The sequence below is a fragment of the Halictus rubicundus genome, chromosome 14, assembly GCF_050948215.1.
Source record: "Halictus rubicundus isolate RS-2024b chromosome 14, iyHalRubi1_principal, whole genome shotgun sequence".
NCBI classification, from domain to species: Eukaryota; Metazoa; Arthropoda; class Insecta; order Hymenoptera; family Halictidae; genus Halictus; species Halictus rubicundus.
The window spans coordinates 11,908,479-11,927,323 of NC_135162.1; the positions used below are offsets into that span (position 1 = coordinate 11,908,479).

The 18,845-nt window shown below is 42.7% G+C and overlaps 1 protein-coding gene across 9 annotated transcripts in view; it reads left to right on the forward strand.

The window, feature by feature from the left end:
- Slo2 (slowpoke 2) overlaps positions 1 to 18,845 on the forward strand; it is a 156,457-nt gene that overhangs the window by 69,901 nt on the left and 67,711 nt on the right. For 3 of the 9 annotated variants that reach the window (XM_076799875.1, XM_076799876.1, XM_076799879.1), the window contains exon 1: positions 6,062 to 6,224. The exons of the other annotated variants lie outside the window; for them this stretch is intronic. In XM_076799875.1, the coding sequence (XP_076655990.1) occupies positions 6,154 to 6,224 (71 nt within the window). In that variant the 5' untranslated portion in view covers positions 6,062 to 6,153. Of the gene's footprint in view, positions 1 to 6,061; positions 6,225 to 18,845 lie in introns of those variants that run through there. 9 annotated transcript variants of the gene reach the window in all.

Sequence of the window (18,845 nt, forward strand, 5' to 3'; positions counted from 1 at the left end):
GTATCTCCGAGGGAAAAACGGAAGAGGGAGAGGAAATAAAAGAGGACGAAAAGGGGTAGAAGGGTGCGCGAGAGGCCGTGATCTCCTACGGCGTTGCCCTAACTGCTCGAGGAACGTCGAAGAGGGAAGGAGGCGGGCGCTAACGTTGCCGAAGAAAGATGCTACCCACCCACGCAATCTGGCTTCGACTCTCTTTTAGATACTGCAGGCTGCCATTGCTTCGGAAGCTAATGCAGCGGAAGTGGAGTTTCAACTATATTACCCCTAATCGCATCGACGTTCGGCTGTGCTTCAGCGTCGCTGCGCGTAATTTCGGTTCAGATTCTCGGCTCGCGACACCACTGACGAATTTAGGGACGTTTTGCCGGAAAGGTGACGCGATATCCGATATTTTTTTTTTAAATATTCATTTGAACTTTTCGACCAACCAATAAATATTTCGATATCCCCTTGTCTAGTTCCATGCAGTCAAAATTTCGATGAAAAATTACACGTCAGTGTGCACTCACGACGGTTCGGATAATCGAGGTTCTATTAAATCGTGGATTAAACTGGCAACTATGCACCAAATTATGTCATGTGGTGGCTCATTTTAATCGGGAAAATTGTCAGGAATTTGTCAGCGGAAATTTCATAAATAAATTATTAACATTAAAACTGCTCGTTCGTTATTTCTGTTTTCGAGTCGAGACCAATAAACCTTGATTATTAAAATTGGCTTTAAATACTATGTCGCGTCTCGTGTCCTCTGCTGTTGACCTTGAGTCTGCCATTTGCCGAGCCACTTGGCTAAATCCTTGTTCGTGCCGCAGCATCCTGGGAACAAAACAGATTTTCAGGAACTAACTATGGCTGGTGAGGGCCTCTTTAAACATAGCAACGCGTGCACCGGCGGGTGATTAGGAATTTACATGCTGACCCCACGGTTTCTGCTGGCCGTGTCATTAATGACAGGCGCGTTTACGAGCGGGGCTCAAGCCGTAAAGTTCGTTCTGTTTATTCTTGCAGCGAAATTGCCGGTGTTCCGTATTTCTGGTTTATTAATAGACCCCTATTGTTTCGCGTATTTTGTTAGTTTATCGATCCGCTCTAGCTTGTCCCGTTCGCGGGACATTTCGCCGACGAGCGTCGGAGAACGCCGAATGAAATTGTAAATATTAAACGATAACAATACCAATCTATGTAATAACTTCCCTCGTACTATCACGTCGGCGCATAAGGAAGGAACTTAATTCCCATTCGTCATTCCCCCGGCCATTCGATTTTCTTAATTACCTCAATTAAGGTGCACGACCGATTTTAAATTAGCGATCGATGACTTAGTTACCTGCTGCAGTTAAGTCGAACGAGCTTCAATTATTACACGGGGAATATAGGTTGCCTTTGACGTCCCTGTAAGATGTCCGAGCACGATCGAATCGCGACCTGGAAATCGCAGCCGCTGGACCCTCCTCCTATCGTTTTGATGTTTTACGATGAGCTACTGTTTTATGGGTCCGAAAGTCCTCGGCCGTAAAAATTTTCTGCTGAGCACTTCATCTCGCCGAGACGCGCATTCTTTAATAAAACGGAAAGAAAAAGAAATCGAATGCCGTCGGCCAACACCAAGTCACCGAGAACCTGTAGACTGATTTTTACGTTCTCCTTAATCGCTCTCAGTTTTTCAGAGATTTTTAAAGAGAATCACAAATTTTCAACTTTTGCGATTTTTCCAGCCCCGAGCGAGCGAACTATTTGTACCCAGGCCGATTCTGTAGACTCTTCCAAATACATCTGGATATTTTTTAATAACATTATGAACAATTGGACATGTTTAAAAAATTTTTTACGAGACGCCCTTGGCGCAGCAATTATGTCGGACACAGTTCAAAGTTTCAGAGACTGTTCTCAGTTAAATGGTTTGAAGACTTTTATAATTTTAATAACGATGGAAATAAACATTTTTGATGATGTTTGATCGCGTAAACATTTTCGTGTTGAACAGAGATTTGTTTCAGTTAAAAAAAACATCGTTCGTGTGTAAGCCAGTTTCACGCTCCGAGGCGTTCAAAGGGCCGATCGAAATAATTTCGACAGGGATAGACCCCACTCCGAGATAAACCGATTTGCAAACTAGAAACAAGCCTGAATTGTTACTGCGCGTATCACGGGACGAGAGAAACTTCATTTCCTACCGAGGAAAGCAACAGACGTAAACTGTTCCCCTGTTGAAGTGGCAGTACATAGAACTTACAATCTCTAGCCCGCGATTTATTCCGGTTTCAATATCTTCCTTCTTACCCTCCCTTGTTACGTATTCCTGATTTCACCGAGAAAGGGCAGAGATGAGGAATTATTTTCTAGAATGCGAACGGCACTAAACTTTTATCTCTTGCCCCGGAACGAAGAAATTCCACAGACAACATCGCTTCCTCGTGACCAATGTCCTTGCGCACAGGTGCATCATTTTTCGAATGAAATGATTCAGCTGGAATTTTATTTCAATATTTAACCCTTTGCACTCGGCGCTAGTTTCATTCGAAAACTAGATGTTTCATCCGTCCTAGAATATTTTCATTTTATTCGCACGTAGCTGATCCGATCACCACATATAATATTTAAATGTTTAGTAATCTATTCAATACAAATTTTGCAATATGTTTTGTAATTTCTTTGAAATTCAAACAGAATTCTTTGAGATTCCTTCTAACTAGCAATGTTTAATCTCTTGCAAAAATGGCGACGAGTAAATTTGAATCAAATGTTTCAATTAAAATAAAAAAAATTTCCATAGAATCCACAAAAATATATTACAAGAAGAAAGGTAAATGATTACACATTAAATAATTATTAACACAAATTTCCACAGGGTTGAATCGGTCCGAACAGTTAAGGGCTGAAGCAGAAACTGAATAAAATATCTATTTCACGGTTAACAACGGGTTTTATATTTAAGATAAAACGGTGACATTAGCGACACGCAGGGACGGGATAATGGCTTAAACGGAAAAACGCGTCGTCCCCGCAAAAAATAGTTGGATCTCGGACAGGGCAAGAAGAAACAAAAGAAAACTGTCCCTCATCGGGAAATGGGACAAAGATTCTTGGTAGGAACACGGACGCTCGTTCCGAATGTATTTTCCGCAGCCATTTGTCCCCTAAATCCACAGAAAGACGGATTAGGTGTTTAGAATGCCAAGATTGAACGTAGGTTCGTTCGCCCGGGGGCGATCAGGAGAACAAAGACCTTGTTTACGTCTGCGACTTGAGTAAATAGTTACGCCCCGTTAATACGGCTAATGCCCGTACGCGCGGGCCATTGTGTCCTTCACGTTCAAAATATTGTTCTGTATACTTTCTGCGTCTCACCATTGGCAGCTATCGTGTGATCGATCGAATTAACTGATTATTAACCCTTTGCACTCGAATGGCGACTGTAAGGCGTTACTAAAATTTGCTGTATCATTATCCAAAATATTTTTTACATTATTAACGTTGTTTCTATTTAATAAATTACTAAACATTTCAATATTGTACGGAATATTCAATATTGTATGAAATGATTTTAATATACTAGGTTGGAACAAATGTTTCGTTTTGGAGTTAAAATGGCTTCGAGTGCAGAGGACTAATTTCCTTTAGACCGGAATAAAATTCTGTCGATATACAGCCATTGGAGGATATACAAGCACACAATAAATATATAAATTTGCTTTTTGAGAAATTCTGGGGGACGAAGGAATTCTACTCACAGTAACTGTGCAATAAATCATAGTTCAACACTTTGAGTGCCAAACTGGAAACCTAGAAAATTCCATAAAAGTAAATTATTTAATGAAATCAAAATTGAAAAAAATTAAATGTATGACATTGAGTAATCCCCCAACCTTTTTTACATTTTACTGATCCTAGTCACATTTGGTACAATAAATATACTAACATAAAAATTCATTTTAAAACCTGGACAAATAATTCCGTCGCCCACATATTGGTGACATGGCAGTCAACGTGTTAAACCCAAAGATAAAAGTAGGAACCATATTGAACTATAATACAGTCGAATCCCAGTCCATAGAATTCCAGCATGCTTCGGATGTAAACAGCTGGATCTAGTTATAACACAATGCCACAAGTAGAAAAATAAAAATCAAAATTGACTGTTTTGTAAGGATAATGGAAGTTCTAGTGTACAGGAGTTGACCTTGTTGACAGCCCGTCGCAAAGCGTGAAAAAATCCCCGAAAACATTAAAGGCCAGGTTAAACGTGAACAGGATGACCAAAGCTTACCAATCAGCCTCTCGAATCTGTGACCTTTGATCTCGGGCGTTACGTCCGTGTCTGCCCGGTTTCTGACGTCCGCGACAAGAAGTCGCACGCAGGAGAAGCAGGCCTGATGGTCTGCGTCGCGCGTCTTTCTCCTTCTGCACAGCGCGTCAAAGCAGGACGACCTCGTGCGTGGGGGAGGGGCGTGCTCGGGCGGAAAGTGACGTGTGGCGAAGGAGAGAGGGAGGGGAGGAGAAGGGAGGGAGTTTGAGCGAGCTTGCGCGAAGCTCTCCGTAGGGAAAGGAGTGAGGGAGTCGGAAGTTTGAGGCTGAACCCGCTAGTCGGCGCTGGGCCACGGCACGCGAAGCGCCTTGTGTTCTCTTCGAGAGGAGAGAGCTGCCAGCGCGGCAATCTCTCTCGATGCCTCTCCCGATGCGGCGGGCTAATGAAACCTCCAGAGGGCCCACCGCAGTGTAAAAACACCACAGCGATCGTACGTCGAGCAACAAAAAGAAGCCTGAGAGCCACTAAAAGATGCGGTACCTGAAGCGGAAGTGCCGTCGCCTCGAACTGACTGGCCGAGATCCATGAACCGAGCGATCGAGAGCCGACGAACACGGTTGAACGCGCCACGATCCTCAAGTTCGCCGATCGACGTGCCGGAGACGCCGCGGTCTCCGGATACCATCTGACATGTGAACACGGGGTCCTGTAACCATCTTCTTCTTCTTCTTCTTCTTCTACCTTTATTTCTTCTATTTTCTCTTCCTCATTTCTTTCGGTTCGGTTTCGTTCGGGGGGGAGAAGAGCAAGAAGACCTGAAGCATAGGCGGCTGGTGAGGATCCTCGATGATGATCGACGAGCTTTCAAGGCGGGACCAACAGACCTGGAGAACGCGTCCCCGGGCAAGATAGTGCAGACAGCTTCGAGAAGATCGAGGCTGTGCTACAGAAGATCCGAGAGATGCGGGAGCAAGGAGACATATCAAGACGTAACGATTGACTATCAGCGGGAGGGATCCTCGATCCTCGCGTCGCAGACCTCTTTTCCGTTCTTTTTTTTTCCTGAAATATCGTGGCCTTGCAACAACAGAGCACCGCGGCAGACGAGCTGATTCCTTTGTCCCGCCGCTGTTAATTCCCTAGGACAACTGCTCCTGGAGGCCACCCTGCCCGTGGGCCTAAACAGAGAAACAGATTTCATTAGGGTGTCGAGGAGAACGCAGGATTTCCACGCCTCTAAGTCCCCCCATCCCCAATCCCCCTAAAAGGCAAAGAAGCCGGGGTTGTCCTCTGGAGCTGAAGACTACTACGGCGAGAGTCGTTCGCCTAACTTCCTAATTACGATATATTATCGAGCGCGCTGGTTGGCGGGTCCAAAATCGTAGAGTATTTTTAATACGCGTTCGTCCACGCGTGCACCAAGGTGTCGAAGGTGGTTTCGCTAAGAGTTAGGCTAGTAGTTTTAAACCAACAAAAAAAAATAAATAAAATCGACGTTCTATTAAACGGGTGATAAACGGAGGAGGAGAAGGAGGAGAGAGAAAGAAAACGGGAGATAAACGTGGTCCAAGTAATAGTGACTCGTTAGCATCGTTGTCTGTATCGCTACCGTGTGCGTACCTTGTGTAGTGCTTGATAGTCCTTGTAACATAACGTCGATATTTTTTACGGAGGGTCCCGCGAATGTGTCAGCGGCAGGTAGGGTGTTAGTGTCTGTTCGTCCCGTGGAACAGTGTAGAACTCCCAAACCGGAAGTATCGGCGAACTGGAGGAATCAGCCGAATAGTGTATACACACAGTGTTCGGGGTGGTTAGGAGACTCGAAGAGCCTGCTAGGTAGCACGTGTTCGTGTGTGCGTGCGTGTAGGTGTGTGTGCGATCGAGGCAATGTGTCAAAGGCACCAGCTATGACGACCTCGAGCAGATACAGCAGCTACAACTGTCTTACCAGCTGGGACAGCTACGACAGGATACCAAGGTACATAGACCGATGAATTATTGGCGACAGGATCCTCCATTACGGGATTAACTCGTTTTAAGTAGCGCACGCTTTTAAGCAGGATCCATGATTCACGCCCGCGAAACCATACCCGTATACCACATAGCCCTCGTTAGGGGCTATGCTTTCTCGGGAACGTATCGGTGAATTATTCAGTCGAATTCGCCGATACCGGCCCCACAATTCCGTGCGGAACTGCGTGTGCTCGAACCGTACGAAATTTCGTTCTATTTGGCCGCCTGTGATTCGAGGAGCCGTTTTGCTCTGACGTAAATCGGGCCTTTTTTCGGTGTGTTTTAGATCGCTCTGCTGGGCAACACGGGTTCCTAAACGCGACGCTCTTGATCAACCGGATACCCCCAAGTCCGCGAGCTCGAAAATGATTATCATTGGTCGAGTTTTCTCAAATTTATACACGCTATACTCTATACTCTATACTCTATTCTCTATACTCTATGACAACGTGAAAGTTAACCCTTTGCACTCGAGTGGTGAAGCGCCACTGAAAATTGTTGTGGCATTGTTTCAAAGAAATTACAGAAAATATTGCAAAATATTTGTTACGTTACAAAATCTGTATCTAATAGATTACTAAACATTTAAGTATTATGTGTGAAAATCGGATCAGTTTCGTACGAATAAAATGAAGATATTCTGACGCGGAAGAAAAATTTAGTTTTAGAATTAGAATAGCGCAAAGGGTTAAAGAATTGTTTGATCTCAATAGATTTTATGCATTGATGGTTAAAATTGACTTAGTGGAAACATTTAAAGAACAATTTTAATGTATTGTCCTCCGATTTGCTGAAGAAAGACATTTCCAATGCCTCCCGCAGTCGAGGCAGACAATTTTAATGATATCTCGATAAAGAATCGATCAACCATTTTGAAATTTTACAGACGTGTAAAGTAGAGGTCCCTTTATGTGGGGTACTAAAATCATGTCATTGTCGACGATAGTTTTTTTTTCATTGCTTGAAACAGTTTCAATCCTAGCGAATTTCTGATTCGTGCGACTGCCATTTTGTTGAAAATTTTGTTTTCTGGCAGCACTCTAGCGCAAGTGAAAAGGGTCTGTATGTGTGTGAAATTTGAACGGGATTGACCGGTTATTGAGGTGTCATGGCAGCCGTGCCATAGGTTGTACAATAATTTAAACTTGAAATGACAGTGCAGATAATTGCACGGAAATTACAGTATGTTATTTTGAAATACAGCCAAATACGAAATTTTGGAAGGGAAGAAACTTGCGGAAGTAAAATAAATGAACTTAATTGAATTTAATCGGACACTTTTGTGAACCACTGTGTACTGTTGAAATTATTTTTGCGATTGATTAATCAGTGGAGCACTGAATTTAACAAGGCTTTATAAAGTAATTTTTTTAAATGTTCGAAAAGAACGAGAATAGAATAATAAAAATCGTTCAGGCTTGAAATGTACACCGGAGCTTTTTTTTATTTTTGTTCATTTATAACTCGTAAGCTGAGTCGAAGGTATCGAATATAATCAATTTTTTTATTTCTGTACATAAAAAAGTGGTACGTGATCAGTTTTATTCGATCGCTGAAACTCCCAATATAAACCTTTTTATTTCTTCTCTTCTTGTTTCTGTTACTGCAGTTTTATTTGTTATTCCCTCTATATTTTACCGATACTTCGCAAAAATGTTTGCCATAGTTTTTTCGGTAGAAAAAAAAAAGAAATTTGAATCTTGTTTTATAGAGAAATAATTCCTATTGCAACGTGGCGTGTTTTCACAGAGGTGATTCGCGCGATTTTATTGTTATCAGCAGATAATAACCGAGAACGTATCAGTATAGTTTACATGCATCGCTTGGTACGAAATGTGAATGTAATTATGAAAACTAGAAACAAAAAACGTAAACGGAATCAAATGTATGCACAAATATACCACTTTGTTCGACAACAAATTAAACTCGCAGTAGCTCGCTAATTAGTCAACCGTTAAGCGAAATTAATTAGCTGGCGGCGAAAATATAAAATTTTCTGGTATAAGTTCGCTTTTTCGTTTGAAAATGAGTTTAAATAAATGTTTTTAACCGTATTTTATTTCATATAAAATATTAGGAATTTCTACAATTTTTGAGATACAGTACTGTAACCTTAGGATGAGCTTCCGTACAAAAATACCTAAATAGCGAGTAAACACGAAGAAAACGAAAAAATAATTAGGAATAGTGAAAAGAAACATGTTGGCGTTACTACAATGCAAATATTAAGACCCGTAGCATAGTAACATAGTTCGCTTGCATCGCGCATTGTTGCGCCAAATCTAAATACGCATCGAACAATACAAACCTGGCGATAAACTACAATATCTGTGGCAGTGCGACAAAAGAACATAATCCATAGACTTTGCTTTCTAAACACGGTTTAACTCATTCCATTCAGAGCCGTTTTATAGAGCCGAATAGATTCAAACATGGAAGAACGAAATGAAACTCATTATGCATGCATGCTTGTACGATTGCTTTAACTTTGCAGCAGCTTAACGAATAAATTTAACAACAATAATAAAAAAAATGTTGTACTTCCTTGAAAGAATTCTCGGGGTCATTTGTAGCAACCTTTTCCTTTGCAAAAATTTTCTCCGCGGCTTCGTTAAGGAGTTATTAACGAAGAACACGGACCAATCAGAGTGCGGCTACAGCGGGCCGGGTCCGGCTCGGCCAATGCCAACGCCGCGCTCAGCGGGACCAGGCGGGGTCCGTCTGCTATGTCGCGCCCTGATTGGTCCGTGTTTTTCCTTAATAACTCTTAAACGAAGCAGCGGTGAAGATTTTCGCAAAGGAAAAAGTTACTTGAAATGACCTCAGGAATCATCCCTCTCAAGGACATGCAACGTTTTTGGGACACTGGGTAGAATTTATTTTTATCAGAAAAATAAAAAATTCTGCAATACAATTCTGTTGAGACTTGAACAGATAACGTTAATTCTAAATAAAAATCAGAAAAATTTCAAGAAACAATATTGTTAAGATATTGTTAAATCGTAATTTCCACTGTTTGAACGCAGCATAATATTGAACATTTTCCACTGTTTTCGCGGAACGCATAAAATACGCAGTTCTAATATACACGCAGTACCGATTGTCGAAACGCAATTACTATCGATGTGCGTCGCAGAGAGAAAAGAATTAATGAAAAATTGGTCGGTAAAAGAACCTCCGACCGTTTCCTTTTTCCGCGAGGTTGATTACTCCGTCGTGTTCCGTTGCGTTCAAAAGTTGAATGTGAAATAAACCGTCACCGACGCGGAACAATTAATCACCGTGTTCTGTGCGCAACACTCGGACCCGAAGAACGAAAATTCTGTTGCTCCCCGTCCACGGTGGAATTAACGTCAAACGCAAAGGAGAACGTCGTCGCGCAAGCTGCTTCCTTCTTTCGTTTTTATTTTTCTCTATTTCCTGCCGCACCTGTAATATCGGCGACACCGACGGATTTTAATTACGAACGGGCCCCCCGGTCACTCGTGTTTTATGCACGCGAAAACTTATCTCCGCGTGCCCTGCCGAGCCGAGCCGAGCGTGTTTCCATTACGAATTTCAATACGGGATCGCTTGACCGACGCGCGACGAATTCAATTACCAATGATCCGGTTTTTATTGACAACTCTCATTTCCAATTGTGTTGTTCCCACCTTTCCAATTTCGCAGTCAGGTCTCCTTGAGGTTCGCGGAAAATTCTCGCCGGTCTATTGTGTTGTTACTTTTGCGCAAAATGAATTTTTCGTTCGATCAAAATTGATAAATTCGTCATTTTTATTCATCGCAAAAATACTTTTGGATTTTTCACTGTTTCATATTTCGCCCAGCAAGTTTGCTCGTCGACGCATAAAAATCGTGTGCAGTTAACGCAGATTTCTGGGACAAAAGAGAAGGCAGTTTTATCTCAATTGAGACAGATCACTTTCGTTTCCCATGACTATCCGCAGTTATTAGTTTTTCCGCTAAGTATCGAGTGATGTCATTCTTTTATTCCGTTCAAGTGGCCAGTTCAAGGCGTGTATATTCAGCCTTGCCACTCCTTAACGTGTGGTCTGTTTAATTAGTGGACTGTGGATTTTGTTGCGAAACAAACATCTTCCGTGCTAAATATTCGAAATTGCTGTCGAACGAACGATTCTCTTAATAATTTAAACAAGTACAAATAATGGAAGAGAATAGGAAACAGTTTTGTAAATTACGGGTACAAATTTAACCACCGTAAATGGCGCTAGTATTTGGCTATAAATACACAGGTTGTCCCAAAATCTTCCGGAAAACCTTGAAAAGGGTTCCTCGGGTCATTTGAAATAATTTTTTCCTTTGCGAAAATCCTCTCCGCGGATTTGTTTACGAGTTATTAACGAAAACCGCGGACCAATCAGGGCGCGACGAAAGCAAACGGACTCCGTCTGGCCCCGCTGAGCGCGGCGCTGCCATTGGCCGAGCCGGAACGCGTCTGCTACAGCCGTGCTCTGATTCGTCCGTGTTTGTCGTTAATATCTCGAAAACGAAGCCACGAAGAAAAATTTCGCAAAGGAAAAAGTTGCTTGGAATGATCTAAGGAACCTCTTTCAGTGTTTTCGGGAAATTTTCGGGACACCCTGTGCAGTAGAATCGAATCATACCGTGCTCGAGGAAGTGGACACTGCGATGTACCTGGGACAATAAGTTCCACGCGAGATTAAGAAAGAAGAGTGAGACTGTCCACGGTCAGACAGGCAATATAAAATGTTGTTCCCAGAGACGCAAGTAGAACAAAGTGCACATGTCCGTGGCGAGATAAGTGAAACAAGCCCTGTCACTAATCCGGCAAGAGGCATGTAACTCTTCCGATCGGAAAAATGCGCTGTCGCGTAATACCACACGGACCGTGTTATTTACAGCCCTGCCCCGGAAACCATAATGGAATCTGTCCGAAAAGACGTTCACATTTGTCGAATAAGAAAAGGTAGTATTTGCAATGCAACAAAAATTTTGTAGACTTACTTTTCGAAGGAAATTTCGAACGTGCCGATAACGAAGCGACAATTTCACGGTTCACGGGCGAATCGTTCGGGGAACACTATCGTCCGCTTATCGAATCATGTTTTAAGAGCGGCACCGTAGCTTCTTTGGAGATAGCCGAGACACGGTAATAAAATCCCGTTGTCCCCGAACTGTATCGAACGCATCTCGATGCACAAACCTGTTACGGGCACCGGGCGAAGTGTAACGTAGTTAGAAAGTTACAATTTCGCCATTGTCGGGGATCTGGAATACTGGAATCCGGGACGCGAAGATGAAGCAGACGTGGCAGTTACAACAACTGAAATTATTTTAATGTCTCGCGTTGCGAACGCGTGCTTCGTGCTGAAAATTATCGTCATTCGACGGATCTTTGTGCAAAATAAAAATTGTTCGTTATGGAAACTTGGAATTTAATGAAACTTACAATACAGTGATTTCTCTATATATTAGGCGTGTGCGAAATATCGGGTCGGGTCGGGAACACATTTTTTCGGGTTCGGGACCGGTACCCACAAATTTCGGGATTCTCGGAATAATCGGGATTTCCTAAAGAATCGTGAATTATTTTCAAGAGTGTGTCATATGTTGTATTCTCGAAATTTTCGGGAAACCCGATTCCTTCGGGAAATCTCGAAATTTTCTGGAACCCGACACGACCTCTTCCCGACTCGCCCCGACCATCGGGTTCTCGCACACCTCTACTATATATGTCGCCAAGGCCTGGAGGATAAACGTCGCGGAGTTATCCCCACTATGAAATTAAGGCCTATTAAATTAAGAGTACAATTTTCTGAAGGAAGCAGCAGAATTTTCGAGTAAGAATAAATTTATTCGCCCGTTCCGATGTGCTCGTGAAGGAACATGTGCAACTGCAACTGCAGTCGTGCGCTATGAATCGTGTAAACTGTGCTCGTCAGAGCCAACTGTCTTTTTCGATGCAGCGCGCCGTTCCGGGGAGCCGAGTTTCCAAGGAAATACTCCCAGCCGGTCTGACCTTTCGAGAAAGTTTCGAAGCGCGGATAGTTCAGCCCGCGAGATTTATTCTTACCGATACCGTGGACTTTTTAATTATGACGCACGTCTTCGCGAACGGCTCCCGAGAAGAGCGACTTAATTATTAGGGGGGGGGGAAATGCTCGGTATTGGCATCTGTCCGGAGTTTAACGAACCGTCGGGGAACAAAGTTTTATAATCCGCTCTTTCTCGCGTCTGACCGCCGCGCGCAAATCAAAGAATTCCACCGCGATTGTGGCCCACGTGTTTAATAGTCTTTTAGCAGAGCCGACGCGACGCCTCGGCCGCCGTGTCCCGCCGCGAACTATGACCTTACCGAACCATTTGCATTTCATTCTTTTCTTCAACATTTCCACTCTTATCCGCACTGATTTGAATTATGGAGATCCCGTGAAGCATCCGTCGTCACTGCGCGATGCTAATCGATTCTTTTCGCCGGGATTCTGACGCACGAATTCCAACCGAAAACGGAGATTCGTTTTCGAATTGTATTTCTTCGAGTTTCGATCCTCTGTCCTCGAGCTGTTTCCATTTATCGCGATTTCTCCTGCGATCTTTCCTTTTTTCGCAGCCGAAATTCGCGATCGAAAAATCGGAAAAAATTCTCAGACCTGGAGATCGGTCGCTGCGACGTGTCCGATTTTTTTCAAAATTTTCCGTTCAGTTACGGTGGGGGAAACAACCGAAAATCGGCGATTCTATAAGTGACGATTTATAACTGTCCGTCTGGCGAAGATGAAAAAGATTATGTAAAAATTTAGTTTATTTCAATATTTTATGAATAATATTTCAATAATTTTAAGTTTAACAACGCAATAATGATTCTCAAGTCTTCCAATGTCTCAACAGTTTGGTATTATCGCCGGTTCGGATGAGCGAGGTTGCAGTTTATCGCGGATTAAACCCGTGAATGTAATCCTAATTGCGCCGTGTGTGGGTTCATTTTATCGGGAAAACTGTCACGGGTGTGGCGGTGAAAGTTTCGTAAACAAAATAATTTTATGCGGACATAAAAATAAGAAAAACCGAGCACCCTGCTACACAGCGTGCATCATACTTTTAGTAAATCCAACGTATTTCCAAAGGTCCCGACCTTAGCCATTGTTTATAGACTCGGAGATTTCCTAAAATGTCCACTTGACCTTGAAACGTCCGTTTGAATCCCGGTAAGATCGGTTTTTCGAGCACGAGTCGTTCCGTGCCGGTTCTCGAGCGGGCGCTACTTCATCGTCCGGGTATAATGTTTAATTGTATGGCCGAATTAGGCTAGTTTACCGGGAGCGTCGCGTCGCGCAAACCCGAGTAATCAAGTTGATATAGTCGACGGAAACGGTCGAATTCGGCTGGCTGGATCTCCCGCCCCGTGCAGACTATTGCAGACGCTACTTGCGCTGACGTTGAAGGACAGGCACTGATCGAAATGCCGTGTTTCTCCGGGTATACCTGCCCTACCCCACCCTCCCCTCCCCACCCCTCCGCCGGTATTTCGTTCGAAGTCGATGCACCATCATCGCTCCGCAGCCGCCAATGGAACACCGTCGAATGTTAGGGCCGCTGACCGGCGACATGTCGCAGGGAATAGCAAATTGATCGTAAAACGCGGGAATCGTCGATCAACCGACTACTAACGAAACGAGCTCGCGTTTAACCACCGGGCTCAATGAAACCGCTTTATATACCCGGCACTCAGCGACGACGCTGTCTAATTAGTCAGGGTTTAAGGCGGATTTGTCGAAATTCTATTATTTGCTTGCGGCCTCCTAGTACCGTTGCAACTGGCAACACTGACTCCCGCTAACCCTCCGTATGCTGTGCTCGAGTCATACGTGACCCGTGGGGTGGAGGTAGGCTCGAGCGACAGGCAAGAGAGCGCAAATATTTCATCTCAACGACGTTCTAACAGCTTCCGACTGTTTCCTTAATCTCGCAATGGATTCATAAATGTATTTTTCTTCGCCGAAATCGAGTCTAAAGTCCGACCAACGCACGTCCCCCTATAAACTAAGTGAAAGCTGACTTTCAGCCCTGCGACCCGGAATTTCTTTCGAGAATTTCCCGGTTTCGCGGCAACGACACTCGAAATGTCAAAAGTACAGCGGTAAACGTGCAGGGAAAAGGTCAGCCAACGAAAGAAGCAATTACGATGCTTTCCAAAGCTGCCGATATTGGAACGCTATTCCGTAAAAACCATTGAATTAAGCAAATCGTAAAGACGATCAGCTCCGTAACACAAACGTCCCGCTTTCCTGCTAAACGCAGTGCACACAATTTGGAAACTAAACTTCCGAAAAACAGCCAAATCCGATTTAGCTGAAATTTGGTCACTAGGTTCATTATATAATACATTAAAAACACGTTTCTCAAAAGGATTTTTGCCGGTCTCGAAAAATAAATTTTAAGCAACTCATTGAACGAGGGCAATTTGAGGTTTTTGTATCACATTTTTTCCCGGGATATCACAGCGATCTTCAGTATTTTCGAAGATTTCTCCAAGGTCAATTCAAAGTAATTCTTACCGACTCACCCTGTACATTAGTTTTTGGAAGAAATCCACGTCACGTACAGTCTGCCATTTGCCTAAAGGTTAAGTCAACTCAGGAATTCGTGCAAGTTTAAGCCTTCAAAACGAGAAAACGATCCTCTGAACTTTCAACCAGCGCCCACTTGACAAAAGTTTCGCGAAGTAATGAAATAATGACTCCCCCGTTCGAAGCAACTTTTGTTTTACCTCGTCTTAGGCGAGTCGACGTCCAAGCAAATTCGGTTCGATGCACCATCCGCACGACCGCACCAATCACATGACCGTGTGATATTCATCTTGCTATACTGAGTGGTTGCTCATGTACAGGGTGTCCCCAAATTTTCCTGCGTTGTCTATACTTTCTACAATGTGAGAATAAAAATATCGTACAAATAGGCTGCAGATCATCGTACAATCACTATAACAATAATAATAATAATATTTACAATATTGTCCTTTGATTTCATGACTTCAAACACATTTTTGTCCTCATTGGTTACATAATTTCCTTTTTTTAAATTTTGTATTCCAAATCAGTGGTTCTGAAACTTGGTGCCGCAACTCGTCCTTCGTCTACTCTATACATGTCCCAAATGCCTAGCCGATAAAAGTCCCAGAACTGTCCCCACTGCCGCGAGGATATAGGGTCAGAGTATAGGGTAATATAGGGTAAAGAATACCTCCTGGACGATATATGTCGCTGGCTAGACCCGTGTTTTGGACATGTATCGAGTAAACACTGTATTTGCTAACTTTAAAAAGCGAAAAAAATAGTAATAATATTTGCAGACTTTTTTATATTTATTGAATGTAACAATTGTAGTGCGAATTTTGTTCATTCACCTGGCGGCGTTCATTCACTGGACAACGAAACTGCGTCGCACTGGAACATAGTTCGGCTCACCCAGAATTGATTAAAACGGTCGCTACCCCTTGTCTAGCATTCCCAGAATGAAATGAATCATTCATCCGGCAACATTGGCCGCAGTCTTTCCCGACTCTATCGAGGTCAGCACTTAACTGCCCCAGGCGCCGGTTCAATCCTGGACACCCCCTTTTTCCAGCTCGCCTCTCAATCAGGATCTCTGCGAGGAACTGAGCATCGGGAAGTTACCTCGACCGGCACAACTCGTTTCGCAGGTGCGAATATCGTATCTCCGTCCAATTACACTCCGCATACAATACTGCTGGACACAATGCAAAACCGTGCAAATCTCCCTGTTACGAAATAGAACTTGTCTCACCCGTGACATATACAGTAGAGAATTATTTTGCAGTAAACGAAACGCACGTGTACACGTGTAGCTACACGGGGGAATATTGTTCTACACGGGGGAAGACATTCTCAACGTAAAAAATCTATTAAGGGGCGAACGCAATTTTTATTTAACTCCTGCTGCCCACGATCGTTGCAAAACAGTTATAATTTGCATAGAGAGTGCACAGTCTAGTAATTCATATCAATGCTTTAAAAATTAGACTAATTAAAATATTGAGTTTTTTTTTTCAAAAATTCACATTTATTTTTCTACAAATAATTTCGAATTTTAAATGGTGTAGTGTCTTTTGGCCCACTTTGCTCAATTTTACCAAAAAATGGACCTGCCCATATTTTTGCGTCTTATAGTGTTGTCGCGAAGTGAGGAAACCCTGCAAAAAAAAAGTTTGAAAAATGGGACTTTCGTCATTCAGCGCACAGTGTCGTCGGATAAATTGCGATTATCCGTCGGCGAACCGTAATTCCGCTTGCGCATTAACGATGGTTACGATAACGAGCCGATAAATTGCTTCAAAATATAATTAATAATAGCACTAATGGGATTCCAGAGAATGTCCGGATCGCTCGGACGGGTATTACGGTGCAGAAACGAAGCGGCATAAGAATACGCGTCCCTGTTGGATTGAAAATCGAAATTCAACTTTCGGATCGCAATATTTCACTCGTTGTCATTTACGGTAATATAAAATTCAACTGGTAAAATACAAAACTGCGAAGACATTGAACCAATTTAACCGTATTACAATTTGTTCAAATTCTCGAAAGATAAAATACATTTTCACTTTGCAAATGAAGTGTGCCATTCTTTCCGCCGTTACTGTTAATCATCTTCCACCAATTACAAGAAATATTTCATCATACTATTTATGAAAACACTTCTAGTTGTTGTTATGAAGCAGATCGTCCTCAACGTATTTTCATGTATACAGATATATTTATTATTGAGATTCGACCTGTACAGGAAGTGTTTCAAATGAATTAGTTTTCCTGTTACTCTTAATTATCTCCACCAATTATAGGGAATATTGCAACATGAAAACTGTGCATTTATGAGAACACTTTCCATTATTGTTACGAGGCAGAGTGTCCTCCATGAATTTACCCGGTTTTAAAATTTGTTTCTATAGTTAATTTACTTTTATATTCTCGCTGTTCGTTTCTTGCCTTAAAGCGATAAGAGCGGCGAAGCGAACAGCAGAGACGAATCTGCGTTCGAAGGAGCGGTAAAGTGATTCATTCCGACTTTGAAACCGGAAAGCTCGATAAAATCGCCTCACCTGTTGCAAGCACGTAAGTGAAATTATCGGCCGACGTCCAAACCGAGTTTAAACGGGCAAGATTGCTAAGTGATTTTGCATCACGATTCGTATCGGCGGAGTAAGCGGTCTAAGGAATACAGGTCGGCTCAAAATCGATGGCACGGATCAATTTTACACGCTCAATGAACTTTTAACCGTACGAGAATATTCAAAATTTAGCGATACACCTCCCATTCAAATTTCACTAAATCCCCCCAAAAAAATCGTGCATCAAGTTTTGAGATTAGGTTGCAACGGGAAAGCTCCAAATCCGTGGTGGATACGATCAAAAATTTTACGCAAACGTCCGGATAAAAATTAAACATTCCGCGAGCCGAAGGAATTTCGGAAAAAAAGAAATCCGCGACTACGTGCGCAGAAAATCTGATCATTTCGGAACCATGTGCAGAAGCTACATGTACCGGAAGTGTCCGTATCCCCGCGAGCGCAGTTCGAATTATTTTGCATTAAATATGTCGCGAAGTCGAATTAGTCTTGGTGTCCCGTTCGACTGGGCAAATTTAACCGTCGGTGTAGCGCAAATTGCCGGGCATGGATTATTTAAGCGTGTGCCTAAGTGCGCCCGGGCTCGTAGCGCGCGGCGCAAGTCGTAACTGGGATTGTACCTTGATTCATGGACTTCGTTAGGCGAACAAAGCCATTGCACTTGTTGTTTGTCAAGCCATTTCCTTTTGAGGGATTCACTCGAGAGTTACTTCTGTCCCTCGCGTACCTCCACGTCCCAGAAATACTCTTCCGCCGGTATGGTTGTAACGGACCTCATTAATTAGAAGGCCCGGCATCATGTCGCGGAACGAGCTACTCTTCTCCGCGTAATAAAACTGTTCAATAAACCGATAGGAACCTTGCAAAATTTAATACTTCACTTTACCGCGGTTCCCGAGTTTTGTTGACATTTTTCCACGTCTCTGGAACAATTTTTAATTCAAATTGGCGTGCAGAGGTTAACTAAACATGCGCTGCACATTTTCTTGAATTGTATATTTGCGTTCCATATATAAAATAAACGTTTCACATAAACGAATAAAATAAAGTCCCTCTGAACACTGTTTTCAAATCATTTCAAATTCATTCTTTTAAATCCAATCGTTTTCCGACACAATTGCGAATTCTGCTCGAAATCTAAATGGAACTATAGTAAATTGCAAAGTTTATGCCCTAATTTGCATCCTCGAATGTCCAGAAATTCCCTTTAAATAATAAATAAATCCCTTTAAATTCTATTTTATTATTTCGCATTTTTCTCCGACCGAAATTTATCGGTACGGTCTCGAATTTTCCTGCGAACCTAAATGACCTTATCATAAATTGTCCAATTTAAATCCTGAAAAACTTGAGCATTTTGAATACCGAAAGTACGATTAAAAATATTTAAAATCCAGTAACGATGAAACATTTTGACCGCAAATTTCCGTGAGCCGAGTATAAAATTCAATGTGTCGCAAA